Source organism: Caenorhabditis elegans, chromosome III (assembly GCF_000002985.6).
Source record: "Caenorhabditis elegans chromosome III".
Taxonomy (NCBI): Eukaryota; Metazoa; Nematoda; class Chromadorea; order Rhabditida; family Rhabditidae; genus Caenorhabditis; species Caenorhabditis elegans.
In genome coordinates this window covers 4,581,763-4,596,056 of record NC_003281.10, presented here as the reverse complement: position 1 = coordinate 4,596,056, position 14,294 = coordinate 4,581,763, and the positions used below count along the sequence as shown (strand labels likewise).

At 37.8% G+C, this 14,294-nt stretch overlaps 7 protein-coding genes across 9 annotated transcripts; 3 read left to right on the top strand and 4 right to left on the bottom strand.

The window, feature by feature from the left end:
- Positions 1-235: 235 nt before the first annotated feature.
- On the top strand, positions 236-1,514 carry asb-1 (ATP synthase F(0) complex subunit B1, mitochondrial; the record flags this gene model as incomplete). Its single annotated transcript, NM_065537.7, has 5 exons — positions 236-311; positions 359-424; positions 467-829; positions 873-1,071; positions 1,193-1,514. 5 exons carry the CDS (start codon positions 236-238, stop codon positions 1,392-1,394), a joined length of 906 nt encoding a protein of 301 aa, NP_497938.1. The 3' UTR covers positions 1,395-1,514.
- A 118-nt stretch (positions 1,515-1,632) lies between these two features.
- On the top strand, positions 1,633-2,194 carry apc-11 (Anaphase-promoting complex subunit 11). The gene is made up of 3 exons (NM_065536.8): positions 1,633-1,733; positions 1,778-1,849; positions 1,899-2,194. Exons 1-3 carry the CDS (start codon positions 1,635-1,637, stop codon positions 2,133-2,135), a joined length of 408 nt encoding a protein of 135 aa, NP_497937.1. The 5' UTR covers positions 1,633-1,634; the 3' UTR covers positions 2,136-2,194.
- A 35-nt stretch (positions 2,195-2,229) lies between these two features.
- Positions 2,230-2,826, bottom strand: erh-2 (Enhancer of rudimentary homolog 2). The gene is made up of 3 exons (NM_065535.8): positions 2,725-2,826; positions 2,556-2,680; positions 2,230-2,508 (listed from the first exon to the last, which is right to left on the bottom strand). Exons 1-3 carry the CDS (start codon positions 2,822-2,824, stop codon positions 2,392-2,394), a joined length of 342 nt encoding a protein of 113 aa, NP_497936.2. The 5' UTR covers positions 2,825-2,826; the 3' UTR covers positions 2,230-2,391.
- Positions 2,827-2,932: 106 nt separating this feature from the next.
- smc-4 (Structural maintenance of chromosomes protein 4) lies at positions 2,933-8,556 on the bottom strand. Its single transcript, NM_065534.8, has 15 exons — positions 8,402-8,556; positions 8,283-8,348; positions 7,924-8,238; positions 7,702-7,875; positions 7,368-7,660; positions 6,577-7,321; positions 6,271-6,528; positions 5,791-6,225; positions 5,534-5,741; positions 4,979-5,484; positions 4,412-4,930; positions 4,135-4,358; positions 3,552-4,090; positions 3,411-3,502; positions 2,933-3,362 (listed from the first exon to the last, which is right to left on the bottom strand). Exons 1-15 carry the CDS (start codon positions 8,549-8,551, stop codon positions 3,237-3,239), a joined length of 4,650 nt encoding a protein of 1,549 aa, NP_497935.1. The 5' UTR covers positions 8,552-8,556; the 3' UTR covers positions 2,933-3,236.
- Positions 8,557-8,726: 170 nt separating this feature from the next.
- On the top strand, positions 8,727-9,519 carry F35G12.7 (Divalent-cation tolerance protein CutA). The gene is made up of 4 exons (NM_065533.7): positions 8,727-8,898; positions 8,943-9,002; positions 9,051-9,138; positions 9,183-9,519. Exons 1-4 carry the CDS (start codon positions 8,822-8,824, stop codon positions 9,303-9,305), a joined length of 348 nt encoding a protein of 115 aa, NP_497934.2. The 5' UTR covers positions 8,727-8,821; the 3' UTR covers positions 9,306-9,519.
- On the bottom strand, positions 9,304-11,474 carry F35G12.5 (the record flags this gene model as incomplete). 3 transcript variants are annotated; one of them, NM_001312940.5, is made up of 10 exons in its annotated part: positions 9,304-9,705; positions 9,753-9,848; positions 9,894-10,016; positions 10,067-10,192; positions 10,243-10,378; positions 10,426-10,550; positions 10,600-10,727; positions 10,775-10,877; positions 11,063-11,176; positions 11,389-11,474. In NM_001312940.5, 10 exons carry the CDS (start codon positions 11,452-11,454, stop codon positions 9,583-9,585), a joined length of 1,140 nt encoding a protein of 379 aa, NP_001299869.1. The 3 variants fall into 3 exon arrangements, with proteins under 3 accessions (NP_001299869.1, NP_001299870.1, NP_001299871.1); NM_001312941.4 differs by lacking the exon at positions 11,063-11,176; NM_001312942.3 differs by lacking the exons at positions 11,063-11,176; positions 11,389-11,474 and having other exon boundaries at positions 9,583-9,705; positions 10,775-10,838.
- Positions 11,475-12,163: 689 nt separating this feature from the next.
- Positions 12,164-14,262, bottom strand: F35G12.12 (26S proteasome non-ATPase regulatory subunit 5; the record flags this gene model as incomplete). Its single annotated transcript, NM_065531.8, has 10 exons — positions 12,164-12,527; positions 12,582-12,756; positions 12,804-12,914; positions 12,966-13,166; positions 13,217-13,274; positions 13,320-13,511; positions 13,560-13,841; positions 13,924-14,032; positions 14,079-14,179; positions 14,227-14,262. The coding sequence occupies 10 exons, from the start codon at positions 14,260-14,262 to the stop codon at positions 12,317-12,319; spliced, it is 1,476 nt and encodes a 491-aa protein (NP_497932.2). The 3' UTR covers positions 12,164-12,316.
- Positions 14,263-14,294: the final 32 nt, after the last annotated feature.

Below are 14,294 nucleotides of genomic sequence, written 5' to 3'. Positions count from 1 at the left end.
AGGAGCATAGGCGCTGGTGATCGCTGGGTCTCGCAACGAATACAGTACCCCTCAGAGTTACCTTGCGCGGCCTCGTTTTGTGTTTAGTTTTATATTTCCATTTTCAATCTTTCTTTTTTCTTCTTTTCTTTCAAATCAATAAGAAAAATAGTTAATTTGCACAACTTGAAAGTTTTCTATTTGAATTCTCTGTATACAGATATTCAGTAACGCCCAAAAATTCTTTGAATTCCAGATGTCGTTGAGTCGCTTGTCATCTCCTCAGACATTCTCTCGCGTTTTTATCGTTGCGCGTGGAGCTGCAACAGGACGTGAGTTTATTTAAATGCATTTTCTCATATATAATTTTTTGTTTCAGATGCTGTCGCCCCATCATCAGATAACAGCATCGGGTATTTTGAGAAGATTGCTTATAGATTCAAAGGTAAGCATTATATTGTTTTTTTTTGTTATAGTTCTTTTACAGGAATCCCACTGCCGACGGAGACTGAAGCTCCAAAGTCCATGTTCGATGCCTGCAATAAAGAATGGTCCGCTCCTGAACTCCTTCCATCCGTTCCAAAAGATTTCAAAGAGCACCCAGATCGGGATTTGACCAATTATCCATACCCGTCTCGTCCAATGTACCCACCAAAGACTCGTCTCTTGATGATGCCCGATTCGTGGTTTACCGCATTCCAAAAGGTTACTGGTACCTCTGGTCCATATCTTTTCTTCGGAGGACTCTTTGCTTTCCTCGTTAACAAGGAGTTGTGGGTGTTTGAGGAGCAAGGACATATGACTGTTGGATGGATTCTTTTCTATCTTTTGGTTTCCAGAACCGCCGGCTGTTAGTGACTGAACATTTAAAAATAACTTTTTTTTTCTTTTAGATAAAATCGATGCTGGTCTTTACAAGGACTATCAGGAACGCGTTGGTTTCTTCAAAGGACTTATTCAAGAAGATTTGAAGGAAGCTGTTGATTTCCGCAAAACCTCTGCCGCTCAAACCGCTTCATTTGCTGCTCTCAAGGAAGGCATGCCAACTTCTCTCAAGGATTCCATGCAGCTACAGCTGGAGGCCGCTTATAGGTGAGCTAAACAATAAAACGCGCTCTATCGCAGTTTTTTTGAAAAAAAAACCGCGAATTTTGTTACTTGAATATAATCTCCTAATCTCCTTTTTATTCTGTATTTTAAAATTATTTTTCAGAAAGAATGTTCAAACCATTTCCAATGAGATCAAGCGTCGCATCGAGTATTTGAAAGAGACCGAGGAGACAAAGGCCAGATTTGAGCGCGACCAATTGCTGAAGTTGATCAATGACAGTGTCGAGAAGCAAGTCTCCCAGAAAGACTTCCAGGAAAAATTCCTTCAAAACGCCATTCAACAACTCAAGGGTATTGCTGTCTGAAGATCTCTCTTTCACCTTTTTCAGTGTTTTTGTCGTTTGTTAAATTATTCTCGCACACAACATAAAACCAGTGATGATAATAGTGGCGTTGTTTTCTTTCTCATAAAATTTTGAATTTTCAATCGTGTTATTGTGATTATCGAACAGGTTTCAACCTTATTTATCAATCCTACCTATATAATGATTTCGTCGTACGAGCCAGAATCTAATTGTCAATATAAAATATCACATTTGATAGAAATGGAGCAACAAATTCAAATGGACGAACAGGAAAATGATGAATCACAGGGAAACGATGATCAACAAAATATGTCGATGAGCAGTTCTGAACTTCATACTGTAAGACATATAAGAAATAATTCGTATCATATTTCGGTTTTCAGATGCAGGATGATCATCCAGGGATTCTATTAAAAACCAACACTCGGATGAGCATTACCGTCAAAAAGTTACATGTTAGTTTGTCAAAAAAAATTGAAGTTTCAAAAACTTGACATTTTTCAGGTTTGTGGAGAGTGGAAGTGGTTACAAGGAGGTGAAGATACCTGTGGAATTTGTCGAATGGAATTTGAATCGGCGTGCAACATGTGCAAGTTTCCAGGAGATGATTGCCCATTGGTTCTGGGAATTTGTCGCCATGCTTTTCATCGTCATTGCATCGATAAGTGGATTGCAGCACCAACTAACCAACCAAGAGCTCAATGCCCGCTTTGCAGACAAGACTGGACAATTGTAGAGTAATCTACGTTTTTATCTTGTGTTTCCATTTTTTCATGTCAAATGATACTCAGTTTTCCTCATTTGTATTTTAAATTAACAAGAACGAAGACTTTTTAAATTGAAATATTCATAGTGAGAAATTCATCAGAAAGTATAAAAATATCGCAATTGAAATCGAATTGTAAATTGAGCAAGAATCATTGAAAAGGAAGAAGAAATAAAAGACCGGCGAGCACATGAAGATCAGAGCGAGATGAGAATAATATTTCCAATGTAATCAATACCCAACAATGACTTTCTCTCCACCTTCCGGATGCTGACAACGACCACGCATCATCTCGTAGACTTGTTGTTTGATCCATGCACGTGTACGACCAATGTATTGCCCGGTTTCCTGAAAATGAATTGATTTGGGAGGATATGCAGATCAATAATACATACGCGATTGAAGATCATCATAGAAACATCGGAGAGCTTATCGAGAAACTCGTAGACTTGCGACACGTCGTATGTGACTGGAGCAGCTGATTTCTTGGAAAGGAAATCTTCAAACATCTTGCAAAGAGCTGAAAAATTCCATTAAACATAATAATTCTCACGGAATGGTTACCATCAAGAGCGTCAGTTACACTCTCATAATCTCCCCAAGTCCGTGAATCAAGACGTGGTGATGTTTGAATCAGAAGTACGGTATGTGAAGAAGTAGACATATCTGAAATTACATGCATAACACGAGTTACAGTGAAAATCCACAAAATAAATAGTGAAAATGGAAATCTGAATCAGATTAACCATGAGGGATATACTAGTCAACGCTTCACCGATAAACGTTCTTATTTCAAACGAAAAGACACATAGCTCAATTATATCATTAAATTACAGTTTGGAGCCGAAAAAAAAATACAACGCAAAATGGCTCAAACTTTGGCCCTCAAATTAAATATAATTGAGAATAAGAATAAATAAAAAGGAAAAGGGAGAGATTTCTTGAACAGGGAGAGGTTAAAGAATTGCACATGAGTATCATTTGCGCGAGTTTAAAATAATAATAAACGGAAGAGTCGAGGGATCAGAGAACTAATACCCGTCAAAACAAAAGAGGATAGAACTTTTTTGAATGAATTATTCCATATCATCATCGTCATCAACGATTGCCTTCTCCTTCTTTTTACTCGACGGTGTCAACGGTTTCATTGGAGATCGTTTTGGTGTACTTGCGGAATTTGAACGCTTTGAAGGTGGAGTAGTCTGAAAATGGGAAATAAAATGAGTCTCAAATTTTTTAATGAAACTAACCTCATCGGCCTCTATGTTTCGTGCCTTTCTCGGGCTACGAACATTCTGTGACGACGATCTTTCGACAAGGCGTGGAGCAGGATATTTCATTTCTAAAAATAAGTTGTTTCATTTTCATAATAAATACGCCATTGGTCTTACGATTTATACGAGATTCGGGTCGACTTGCTGACCGACTAGCCGGTCTTTCAGTTCCATCGCCACTTGTCGTTGCTTTGGATTGTGGTCTTGAAGTGACATCTCGGGTAGTTTGAATCAATTCTTTCCTGACACGTCCTTCAACGTTAACAATCTTTTCGGCCTTTGAAATCTCATTTGATGATGGGAAGTTCGGATATTGTTTTTCTTGTGCAATCATTTCCTTATTCTGCCGACTCATTGTCTCATTGAATCGTTGAGTTACTTCATCAGGAAGAGTACACGTGGCCTGCCCCAAACTGTCCGTAATTTGCTTCGCCATCTCACAAACTCTCAATGGATCAATGGCTACATTACGAGTACACCCATCAACTTTATAGATACCAACGAGACGATTGGCGAGTTCAAACATATTATTTCTCAAAGAAATAATAATAAACTGCGCGTTTTCAGTCTTTTGTCGGACGTATTGGGCAATAATCGAAACGTTACGATAGTCGAGAGCAGCATCGATTTCGTCCATAACGTAGAATGGAGTAGGTCTAAACGAGGGATTATAATAATTATTAAAGAAAGTATTTAGTACCTGAACATGTGGAGCGCAAAAATGAGAGCCAATGAGGACAATGTCTTCTCTCCACCCGAAAGGAATTGAATTTGCTTCCAAGCTTTCTTCGCTGGGCGAACCATAAAACTGATTCCTTGTCGGAATGGATCGTCTTTATCAATGTATTCCAATTTGGCATCTCCTCCGTCAGTTAGCATTTTGAAAACGGCAACCAAATGTTTTCCAATGAATTCGAATGCAGACTGAAATATTTTTTAAAAATTAATCAGAAACCTATCAACGTCTGATTTCTTACATGGAATTCTTCAAGTCGCATCTGCTTGATTCGTTGAAGTTCTTGATTATGTTTTCGATGTACTTCTGTGGCTATTGTCAACTTGATCACTTGTTCATTGTATTGCTTGACCTTATCAACATAAGCTTTAATCGATGAGATATCAACTTTAGCTTTCAATGCTTCCACTTGTTGTTCACACACTTTCAGCTTCATTTGCATTTCTTCAGCGTCTCGGCTCGAAATCTCGTTGATTTTCTCGTCGGACAGAAGCTCGACCGGTACCCGGTCCTCTCCGTCGACATTCTCATACGATTCAGTGTTTTCCAACACTTTCTGTCGCATTTCGAACTCGAGAGCGTACGCGGCGTCACTCATCACGCAGGCCATATGCTTCTTTTGTCGTTCAACTTCTTCTGGACTCTGATTTTCATCAACCACCGGCATTTTATCATCGATTTGCATTTCGAGATCTTCTGGCCGACTTGATTCGATGAGAAATTGGAATCGTGGGATTCGATTAACTTTCAAAGCAGCGAGCTGTAAAAAAAGAACATTTAATTTAATAGATTTTTATTAATAACAAACCTTCTTTTCAATATCCTCAACCTTTAATCGATCTGCCAACATACTTTCCTTCAACTCCTTTATTCCCTCACTGCACTTTTTCAATTCTCCCTCCAATTTCGTCTCTGCAGCTGACAATTCCGATTGTTTCTTCGTCATTTCCTCTCCTTTTGTCTGTAACTTCTTGATTTGCTTTTCAAAGCGCTCAACCGTTTCTTTCTTCGATTTCACTTCCTCATCATCGATTGCTTTCTCCATCAATTCTTCGCACTTTTTCTTCATCTTCTCAATGTCTTTATCGTGTCTGGAAATGTTCTCATCGCACTTTGCAATGTTTCTGCCCGAATTGGAAATATTTGCAGTTTCTTTGGCGATATCCTTCTCAAGTTTTTGACGTTTCTGAAGAGACTCTTTGGCTTCGTCTCGATGACATTGTACAAGTTCCTTGAAGATTCCGTCAAGCTTACTCTGAATTTCAGCTTGACGAGCTTTTACTTTCGCAGCTTCTTCGCCCAACTCATCTCGTTCTGAAATGAAATATATTACCCAAATCATGATGATATGACGGAAAATTACTTTTTTCGAGCTCCTCAACAATCTTCTGTTTATCTTCTAATGTCTTCGCATCCACCTTAACTTTCGCTGCTTCTTTTTCTTGATTTGCGATCGTTTTCTTGAGGGTTTCAATTGCTGGAGCTGCAGATTGAACTGAAGAAGTCACAATAGACAAACGATTACTCATTTCAGCGACTTTGCGACGTGCTTCGATTAGCTGTCCGTCCATCTAAAAATCGGTTTGTTATATTTTATATTTTTATCCTTTAATATCTTACTTCATGCTCTTGTCCTTTAAGTTCATCAGCTTCATCTCTCAATTTTCCAAGTTTTTCAGCTAAATCTCGTTCAGCGGCTTTATCTTCAGGTGTCACTTGTTTAGCCATCTTATTTTTATCCGTGAGAATGAGACCTTTCACTGTTTTTCCACCTCCTGTGAATGATCCAGATGGGTGAATCATAGAACCTTCTAGTGTGCACACGGTAACACCACGACAAGCGGGCATTCTATGCATTCGCTGAGCTTCCTGGGTAGAATCGCCCACAATTGCACTACGCACCATATCATAGAATGCTGGTTTAAGAACAGGATCACAATCAATCAGATCAATAAGACGAGGAGCAGGTAATGGGTTCGTCGGATTGGGAGCTAAATCTCTCTTATCACACTTAATTTTGTCCAATGGCTGAACAGTTTGTCGAGGTAATTTATTCTGAAAACCAATGTATTCCTAGAAAATGAGGGTTATAAAACTTACAGCAACTAAAAAATTGATGACATTTTTTGCATCTTCTTCTTTCCCTACAATAAGATAGTTGAGACGGGCCCCGAAATTTGTGCAAATCGCTCCCTCATATTTCGGATCAATGACACCGAGATCACCAAGACGACCGTGAAAACTTTTAATTCTTCCAGCTTCTTTTTCCTTCATTAAGGCTTGAATAACTTTATTCGAACTTGAGCAAGACGAGTTTTGCTGGCGAAGAGTTTCGAGACGATCACGCGTTTTTGCCAACTGTAAAATAGGATTTATTTAAATTTATCAGGCTTTTTGAAAACCTACATCTTGATTCTTCTGTCTTGCCGTATTTCGAAGAGTTGGCAATTCTGTACTCAGTTGTTTTAACTTATCATTCCAAGAATCAAATTCCGGCTTCAGCTTATCTAACTCATCCTTCTCTTTCGCATAACTTTCTTCTGAAGATTCTAATCGTTTCTTCAGTTCGATAAGCTTATCCGTTCCAGAATTCGCGAGCTTCTTTAAATCCTCGAAATCTTCCCGTGCAATCCTTGCTTCACCTCGAACTTTGTTAAATTCGTTGCTCTTCTGCGCCCAAGTCTCTTGAATCTTCTTTTGTTCTTCTTTTGGCGCTTCAGAGCGTTTTTCAAATTCATCAAGATTCTTGTCGGCTTCCTCGTTAGCTGTTTTCTCTATTTCAAGCAACTGTTCCACTTCTTCCTGACATTTTGCGATTTTTCTCTCCGCCTTTTCGGGTGCTGCTTCCAGATTTGATCGCTTTTTAACCTCTTTTTCCTTCTCAGCTTCCGCCTTTGAAATATTAGCTTGATGCCTTTTCAAAGCCTCCTTCCTGCGAGTCTCTTCAGTGCCCAAGTCGCTCAATTCCTTAGATAGACTATCAAAGTTTTTGTCGAGTTTCGAACGCTCTTCAATCATAACTTTCTGAGCTTCCTCAGATTGTTTGTATTCGTTTTTGTTGGTATCCAGCGTTTCAGCAATCGATTTCATTTCTTCTTTCATCTTGTCAAGTTCGGCTTGTTTTGGAGCAATTTTATCTAGGTATCGTTGCCTTAAAACGTTAAATGTTATTTTAACCTGGAATATTTCAGAACTACCGTCTTCTTTGCTCCAATTTCATATGAATCGTTGTAGCCTCGTTTTCTTTCATCAGAAACTCAATTGCAGCTCTAACTGGATTCTCCATAGCTACTTTGCTGTTTCTGGCGTGATCACGAGCGATTCTTTGTTGAGAAAGATCACAAGTAAGACGATTGACGCGTCGCTGGAATAATTTAACAAAGGGCTCGAGTCGGTTTGTTCCGATAATATCCTCCAAATATTCAACCATTCCAGTTTCACTTTTGGTGGTTTTCACTGGTTTCATCATTGCAATTTGTTCGACTTCTCCCTGAAAAAAATGTTTATTACCGGTTTTATTGTCACTTTTACCTGAAGAATTAGAAAACGATTATGCTCAATATCAATGTCAACGCGTCGTAGGCGTGCTTCAACTTCATTCTTCGTTGCCGGTCGACCATCGATAGCATATGAGCTTGAGTTATTTTGAAAAGCAGTTCTAGAGATTGTGAACTCAGAATCCTTGACGACTTCGTAATGCCCAGGCTGAAAAAAAGCAAATTTATATTTTATTAGATTCTCTGATTCACTTACAATATCGACGATCCGCTGAAAATGAATAGTGACTGTGCATTTGTCTGGATTTCTTCCAGCACTTTTGTGAATCAAATTTGACACTTTTGCAGAACGAATTTTGGAAGCACGGAAACCGAAAACGAATAAGAGCGAATCGATTAAATTAGACTTTCCAGATCCATTTGGACCGATAATTGATGTGAAACTTTTGTGAAATGGTCCAATGGAAGCCTTGCCGAAGTAACTCTTGAAATTGTCCACTTCAACATTGCGAATCATCAAACGATCCGCCCGATTCGGTTTTGTAAGGAAATCGGGTCGCGATGGCAGTTGCTGTAAAATGTAATGACTTTAATATTAAAAACAGAGTAACATACCAATGAGAAAAGATCACTGTCGTCGTCCTCTCCGTCGCTTCCATCAAATTTTTCATTTACCGCTCTCTGAATAAAAATTTCAGTTTTATTGCTGCTTTTAAATATTCTGAGAGGGATACCTGTAGTTCTTCTTCCGGGTCCTTTGATCCTTCCTTGTGTCGGTTCACAGGCTTCGTTGTCTTTTTCTGCGGCTTTTTAACAGGAGCGTCATCAAAATCAGAATCAGATTCGTCTGATTGTGGCGGCGCCGCCGAAGTCTTCGGAGGCATCAACCCTAAAATACGTTGATTTTTAGGATTTGAGTGCTTAATATGAAAAAGACATTTCCCAACAAAAACAAAAAGTGGGACAGCAGCGGCTAAACAATTATTGGCGGTGAAATTCGAACAAAATTTTGGCGCGCATACAAGTGTGTGCAAACACCGTGACGCGCAAGTGCGACCCATACATTTAATTATACGACGAGAGCTAGAATGAAGTACGGTAATTAATTAAACATTTCTGAATTGCTTCAACATAAAATAAGTTTTCAAATAAAAATGACAACACCCGCTGTAAAAATGGTTGTCGCGTATGTGACAGCTCCGAGTAAGGAAGTTGCAATGACTGTGGCAAGGTATTTTTTTGTTTTCTGTCTACCAAAACATAATTTCATTTCAGAACAACTGTCACTGAAGCATTAGCCGCTTGCGCCAATGTTATTCCGGAAGTCACATCTGTGTAAGTATTTTATCTTTTTTAAATCTGTGCGAGAATCCAGATATTCAGATACAAATGGCAAGGAAAAATTGAAGAAGATCAAGAGCATGTCGTGATCTTGAAAACTGTAGAAAGCAAAGTCGAAGAGCTATCAGCTGTATGTTTTTATTTCGGATCACTAAGATTTTCATTCAATTTCAGCGTGTTCGATCTCTTCATCCGGCTGAAACTCCGTGCTTCTTCACACTGGCCATTGACAAAATAACTCCCGATTTTGGAGGATGGATTGTGGATTCTACGAATTCTTCAACTGCGAAACATTGAAACTTAAAACTTTATTCATATTTATTTCTACCAACTAAACATTAAATCAACGGGAACTGATAAATACATACAAACAGATTTGGCTAAGGAAAAAAACATCGTAATAAGAAAAAATGCTCCGAAAATTTGAAGATTCCAAAATAACGATTTGAGCATGCTTTTTTGGGGATTGTCTTGAAAGCTTCAAATTTTTTTTTCGAGCGATTCTGATGTGATTTAATGAATTTTTTTCAAAGAGATCGAGTTGAACGGGAAAGACAGGGCTATCATTAACTAGCTAGCGAGCATCACTTCGAACTCCAACAGCTTTGTCTACAATGTTAAGCGAGAAGACCATCGGGACAGCAATCTTGTATGCATGGCGTTTGTATGTATGATAATCATATTCCGTCCAAAATAACTGAAAAACATTGAAATGTTTTCTCATATATGTTCAATCATTCTTACTTTTTGCTCCTGAATAATTATCTCAAAGATCCTATCCATGCTTTTCTTTTCGTTATTGTATTGTGTCTCCCATCCCGGAAAGTCTTCACACATGAACTGAAAATTCGAAGTTGAAAAGAAATCCACTAAAAAAACTCTCACTTTGTGGATGCTGTATGTAGATTCTGAAGCGGACTTTGAACTAACATATTGATAGATCATAGAAAACTCACAGTCTCCAATTTCATGGAAACCGAGAAATTTAATTACTTGGTTGACCTTCACCTTAAAAATATTGATTTACTTTCTTGACCAATCAAAATATAATAGCTTACTCTGTTCATATTCTCAGAATCCGAGGGCATTATCAAGTTGAACTTCACGTAAAGGCTCTCTTCATTCAACAGCGACAAGAGTGTAAATGAATGATGGTTCTGTATCCAGGACCTTGGGATCACTTTCTAAACGTACTAAATTTCTCCCTTGTTTAACAATAAGATTAAATTATTACCTGAACCTCTTCCTCAAAATCAGTGTAATTAAACCCATCTGGATTTTTCTGATCAAGTTTCTGCAGCACGTACATGGTTTGCGGAAAAAATCTCAAATTTTTTGCCCACCAAATTTCAGCGAGTCGTCTTGCTTCCCTACAGAAAACCGAATAATAAAATGCATAAGGTGCTTGATAAAATACTTTTTCAAACTAGCATCTGTTGAAGGTTTCGTTGACACTGCTGTAAGGAAAGAAGAATATTGCATTTGGAACTCGCTCCCTCCTATGAGATTCATGCGAGCAATTCTTTCAGTTATATCCAATTCCTGAAGGTAACCCGTTTGGTTTTAATTTTCCAAAACTTCGGCATTCTACCTGAGCCTCGTGATTGTTTTCGCGTGCCGATTCTTCCTCCAATGGTGATGGCGTGCTCAGGTTTGTCGAAGAATGCGCAAAGTCCTGATCAATCGGCGCAAACTTGAACAGGACATTGTGATTTTCATCTGAAAAGAAAGAAATAATAAACAATTCTCAAAAAGAAAAGAATCACCATTATCAAGAATGCATTTTTTATCCAAAAGATTGATTCCTTGGATGTACCTTTCGATTGCCATTTTGGATTTTCCTGGTTCAGTAATTCGATGCAACTCATCCTTAAAAAAGGAAAGTTATACTTTCAAAATTCATTTTGATAGAACTTCAATTCCCCGTTGGATTTTAGAAGGTGCAGAAAATGTGACTCCAGAGGAATTTCAATTTTAAGAAAAGCTTGCAAAATAGCCGCAATTTCTTAGGATCAAACGGAGAGGTCTCAGAACTTATACAAATTATAAACTACCTCGAATTCCTTTTTCATCACCGTTTTAAACATCGTCTTGAATTCCTCCAGGCTCATCTCCATTCTCCCAGTTTTTACGAAGTACATGACAATCGCCTGACATTGGACGCGCAGCTAGAAATAATTCATGTTTTATTTGTCTTTCGCATTGGGAAATATACTGCATAGTAAGGTAATTGTATCAGTTTCGCAACAAAAATAAGTAAATTTACGTAAATCGTAATGTTGAGAAGGCGATCTAACAGAAACAGAAAATTAAGTAAAGTTAGATTGATATGAAAGCTAGCTTTGATGAATAGAATATAATAATTTGTTTAAACAATTACGGTAATCTCGGCATCCAATCGTTTCTGCTCTGTCACTCGTGCAGTTGATTCTTGTTGACGATGCATTGCAGTCTGTGTTGAGTACTGAAAACTTTATATATTCAGCATGCATTTATCTTTTGAACGATAAAATAAACGCATAGAAGTTGGAACAATGAGGAAAGCCTATGTAGAAAAATAAATATAAATTTTCCGAATTTTCAATCATCAAACTTGCAGCTAATTGTGCGGTGCGTCGATAGTGTGAAGAAAATGGGAATTAGTGGGCGTGACTAGCCAATCAGCGGATTGTTGGGTTGGCCACGCCTTCTTTTTTTAAATTGATCAATAGCGGTAACGAGAAAATTATTGTTTTTCTATGCACTTTGGACGCACCATTATAGTCCAAATAACATGAAAGTCCAATTAATGTAACGTTAGTCTATCTAGATAGACTATCTTTCAAACATAAATAAGTCCACTCAATAAGCGATCTCAAGAGATATACATTTTTGACTTACATTTTAACGTTTTATATCGCGGCGAGACCAAAAATTGAATGAGTTTTAAATCAATTCGAAATGAAATTTTTATTTTCTTGGCGGCGAAAATGCGAGAAACACGATAGTGTGTTTTACTTAAATAGCAAATTCGTTTAACCTTCACGTTGTTAGCATTTCATTTTTTGACGCTGAAGCTTTGAAACAATCATTTCAGTTTTCAAAACTCGTTAAAGATTGAAGTAAATGGGATTTCAAACACAAGAGTATATGTAAAGACTTATATTAAAAACATTACATCAATAAATTTCATTAAAACTTCAAACCGGAACATGAATTAACGGCGAACAAGTCATTTTTGAGGCAATAAAATACTGTATTGGAATAATTGAGATGAAAAAGAAACAAAAAATTGAATAGTCAAAGAGATTCAGGATATACAGATCAATCTAAAGAGCCATTTCCTCAACACGCGGAGCAGGTGCAACAGCCGGTTGCAGATATTTCTTGAGACGGCCAATCAGTTCTGGATCAGCTTTGAGTACTTCGGCGCTCTTTGTATTCTCCGACAATTCAATGATTCGATGAATAATTTGACGTTTGCGAATTTCGTATTCTGGATTATCTTCTGATTTATCGTCCAATGCCCAGTCAATGAATCTGAGAAAAAACAATTTTAATAAAAAATCTCGCATAAAAATGTCGTTAACATACCCCTGGAAAGTGATGAACTGATGAACAACTGATGGATATGTGAACAACTGTTGCCAGAAATCATAAATACAATTCTTCATCTCAGGGAACGGCTTCTTAACATTTCCAACTGCTACATGTGTCAATGCTTTTCCACCGAGACGCTCGTACCATGTTTCAGCAATTTTTTCAGTCGCTGAAATTATTAATTTTCAAACATTCCACATAACTAAATAAGCTCACTATTCTGGAAAAGGAGAGTGACGGCCTGAAGAGTTCGACACTTCAATTCCATTGTTCCCATCGTACATGCAGCACCAGCAGCTCCCAAAGTATTCTCAAGATCTTTTGAATCTGAAACAATATGATTTTTAATATCTTGCTTTTGAAAAATTTGGAAAATACCTTTGAACATATCCTCCAAAGTTTCTTTTGCCTCGACAGAGAAGCACATACTGGCAAAATGATCGAAAGCTCCAAGACGACTGACCACACTCAATTGATCGAACATTCTGATTTCGAGCATGAGACGCCGTGCAAGATCAGGGAAATATTTAAGAACTTGTGGGTAGGAACGAGCCATATAACACATGAAACGTGTTCCGTCTGTTGATAAAAATATTGTTAAATATTAATTGAATGAACTGGTAACTTACATAAATACATTTCCCCACCATCTGGAGACTCCTTCGACCATTCCATCAACTCATAAATCTAAAGGAATAACATTAAAAAAACAAATTTATTGCAAATTCAAACCTTTTTGACGATTCCCAATTCGTACAAAGCCTCTGCATTCTGTTTTCCACTAAGTGCAATATCAACGAAAGTGTCCAAAGCATCCAGTTGAGCAAGAACATCTTGAGTATCTAGAACACTTTTAAGAATCTTGTCGTAGAGCCAATGAATGCATGAAGTGTTAGATGAAATGCGAGCTCGTTCAGTAGCAATCTGAACAATTTTTCAATGAATTATCAAATTAAGAATTCAAATAATTACGGAGTAAATACGACTTCTAATGGATGAACTTTCTCTTCCATTGGCAACACTCAGCTGCGATTTGAGCTCTTCATTAATCAAGTCGTGATCCACGAGGTGTGCCATCAGACGTCCAACTTCCTCTCCAGCTTCAGCATCTGTAACTCTTCGAGCAAATGCAACTCCAATTGCAACCGATGATGACTTCAAAAGGGAAATCGCTCCTTCCTTCTCACGGACTGTGCGGACTACATGGCGAAGAATATTCGGATGTGCAGATGGAATGAATTCGAGAAGAATTATCTGTAAAAGATTGAGATATTACAATTTTTATTAGAATTTTTTTTTATTAGATTAGAATAGTCTAAAAATTGATGTCAGGTACCTGATGATCGACAAGAAGATCTTTGGTTGAAATATCTCCAATAATCAATTTTACAAGCTTGCTGGTGCTGAAGTCATCAAAATCAGCAGCGGCCACGTCATCTTCTGTTCTGAAATAATTTCATTTTGATACTATCTGATATTCATTTAACGTACTCCATTTGCTGAGCCGCTTCAATTTGCATCTTTGCAAGTTTTTCCAGAATCTCCCATCCCTTTTTCGAACTGCGTTCTGCGATGTAATCGTTTCTCCACTCCTGAAAAAAATTGGCTTAAAATTGGAAGAAATTTCAATAAAACCTACTTCGATCAGTTTTTCATGTTCTTCCAAACTAGCCATCTGGAACGAATACGGTAGGAGGTAAAAATATT

Excerpts from the sequence above, each read along its gene's own strand:
- erh-2 (NM_065535.8), bottom strand. The coding sequence starts at position 2,824 with ATGTCTACTTCTTCACATACCGTACTTCTGATTCAAACATCACCACGT. Across the intron at positions 2,681-2,724 it reads TGTAACTGACGCTCTTGATG|CTCTTTGCAAGATGTTTGAA; the intron begins GTAACCATTCCG and ends GGAATTTTTCAG. Across the intron at positions 2,509-2,555 it reads CTATGATGATCTTCAATCGC|GAAACCGGGCAATACATTGG; the intron begins GTATGTATTATT and ends ATTCATTTTCAG.
- apc-11 (NM_065536.8), top strand. The coding sequence starts at position 1,635 with ATGGAGCAACAAATTCAAATGGACGAACAGGAAAATGATGAATCACAG. Across the intron at positions 1,734-1,777 it reads GCAGTTCTGAACTTCATACT|ATGCAGGATGATCATCCAGG; the intron begins GTAAGACATATA and ends TTCGGTTTTCAG. Across the intron at positions 1,850-1,898 it reads TTACCGTCAAAAAGTTACAT|GTTTGTGGAGAGTGGAAGTG; the intron begins GTTAGTTTGTCA and ends GACATTTTTCAG.
- F35G12.7 (NM_065533.7), top strand. The coding sequence starts at position 8,822 with ATGACAACACCCGCTGTAAAAATGGTTGTCGCGTATGTGACAGCTCCG. Across the intron at positions 8,899-8,942 it reads GTTGCAATGACTGTGGCAAG|AACAACTGTCACTGAAGCAT; the intron begins GTATTTTTTTGT and ends ATTTCATTTCAG. Across the intron at positions 9,139-9,182 it reads AAGTCGAAGAGCTATCAGCT|CGTGTTCGATCTCTTCATCC; the intron begins GTATGTTTTTAT and ends ATTCAATTTCAG.
- smc-4 (NM_065534.8), bottom strand. The coding sequence starts at position 8,551 with ATGCCTCCGAAGACTTCGGCGGCGCCGCCACAATCAGACGAATCTGAT. Across the intron at positions 6,529-6,576 it reads CAAGACAGAAGAATCAAGAT|TTGGCAAAAACGCGTGATCG; the intron begins GTAGGTTTTCAA and ends CCTATTTTACAG. Across the intron at positions 3,503-3,551 it reads ACCCGAATCTCGTATAAATC|AAATGAAATATCCTGCTCCA; the intron begins GTAAGACCAATG and ends ACTTATTTTTAG.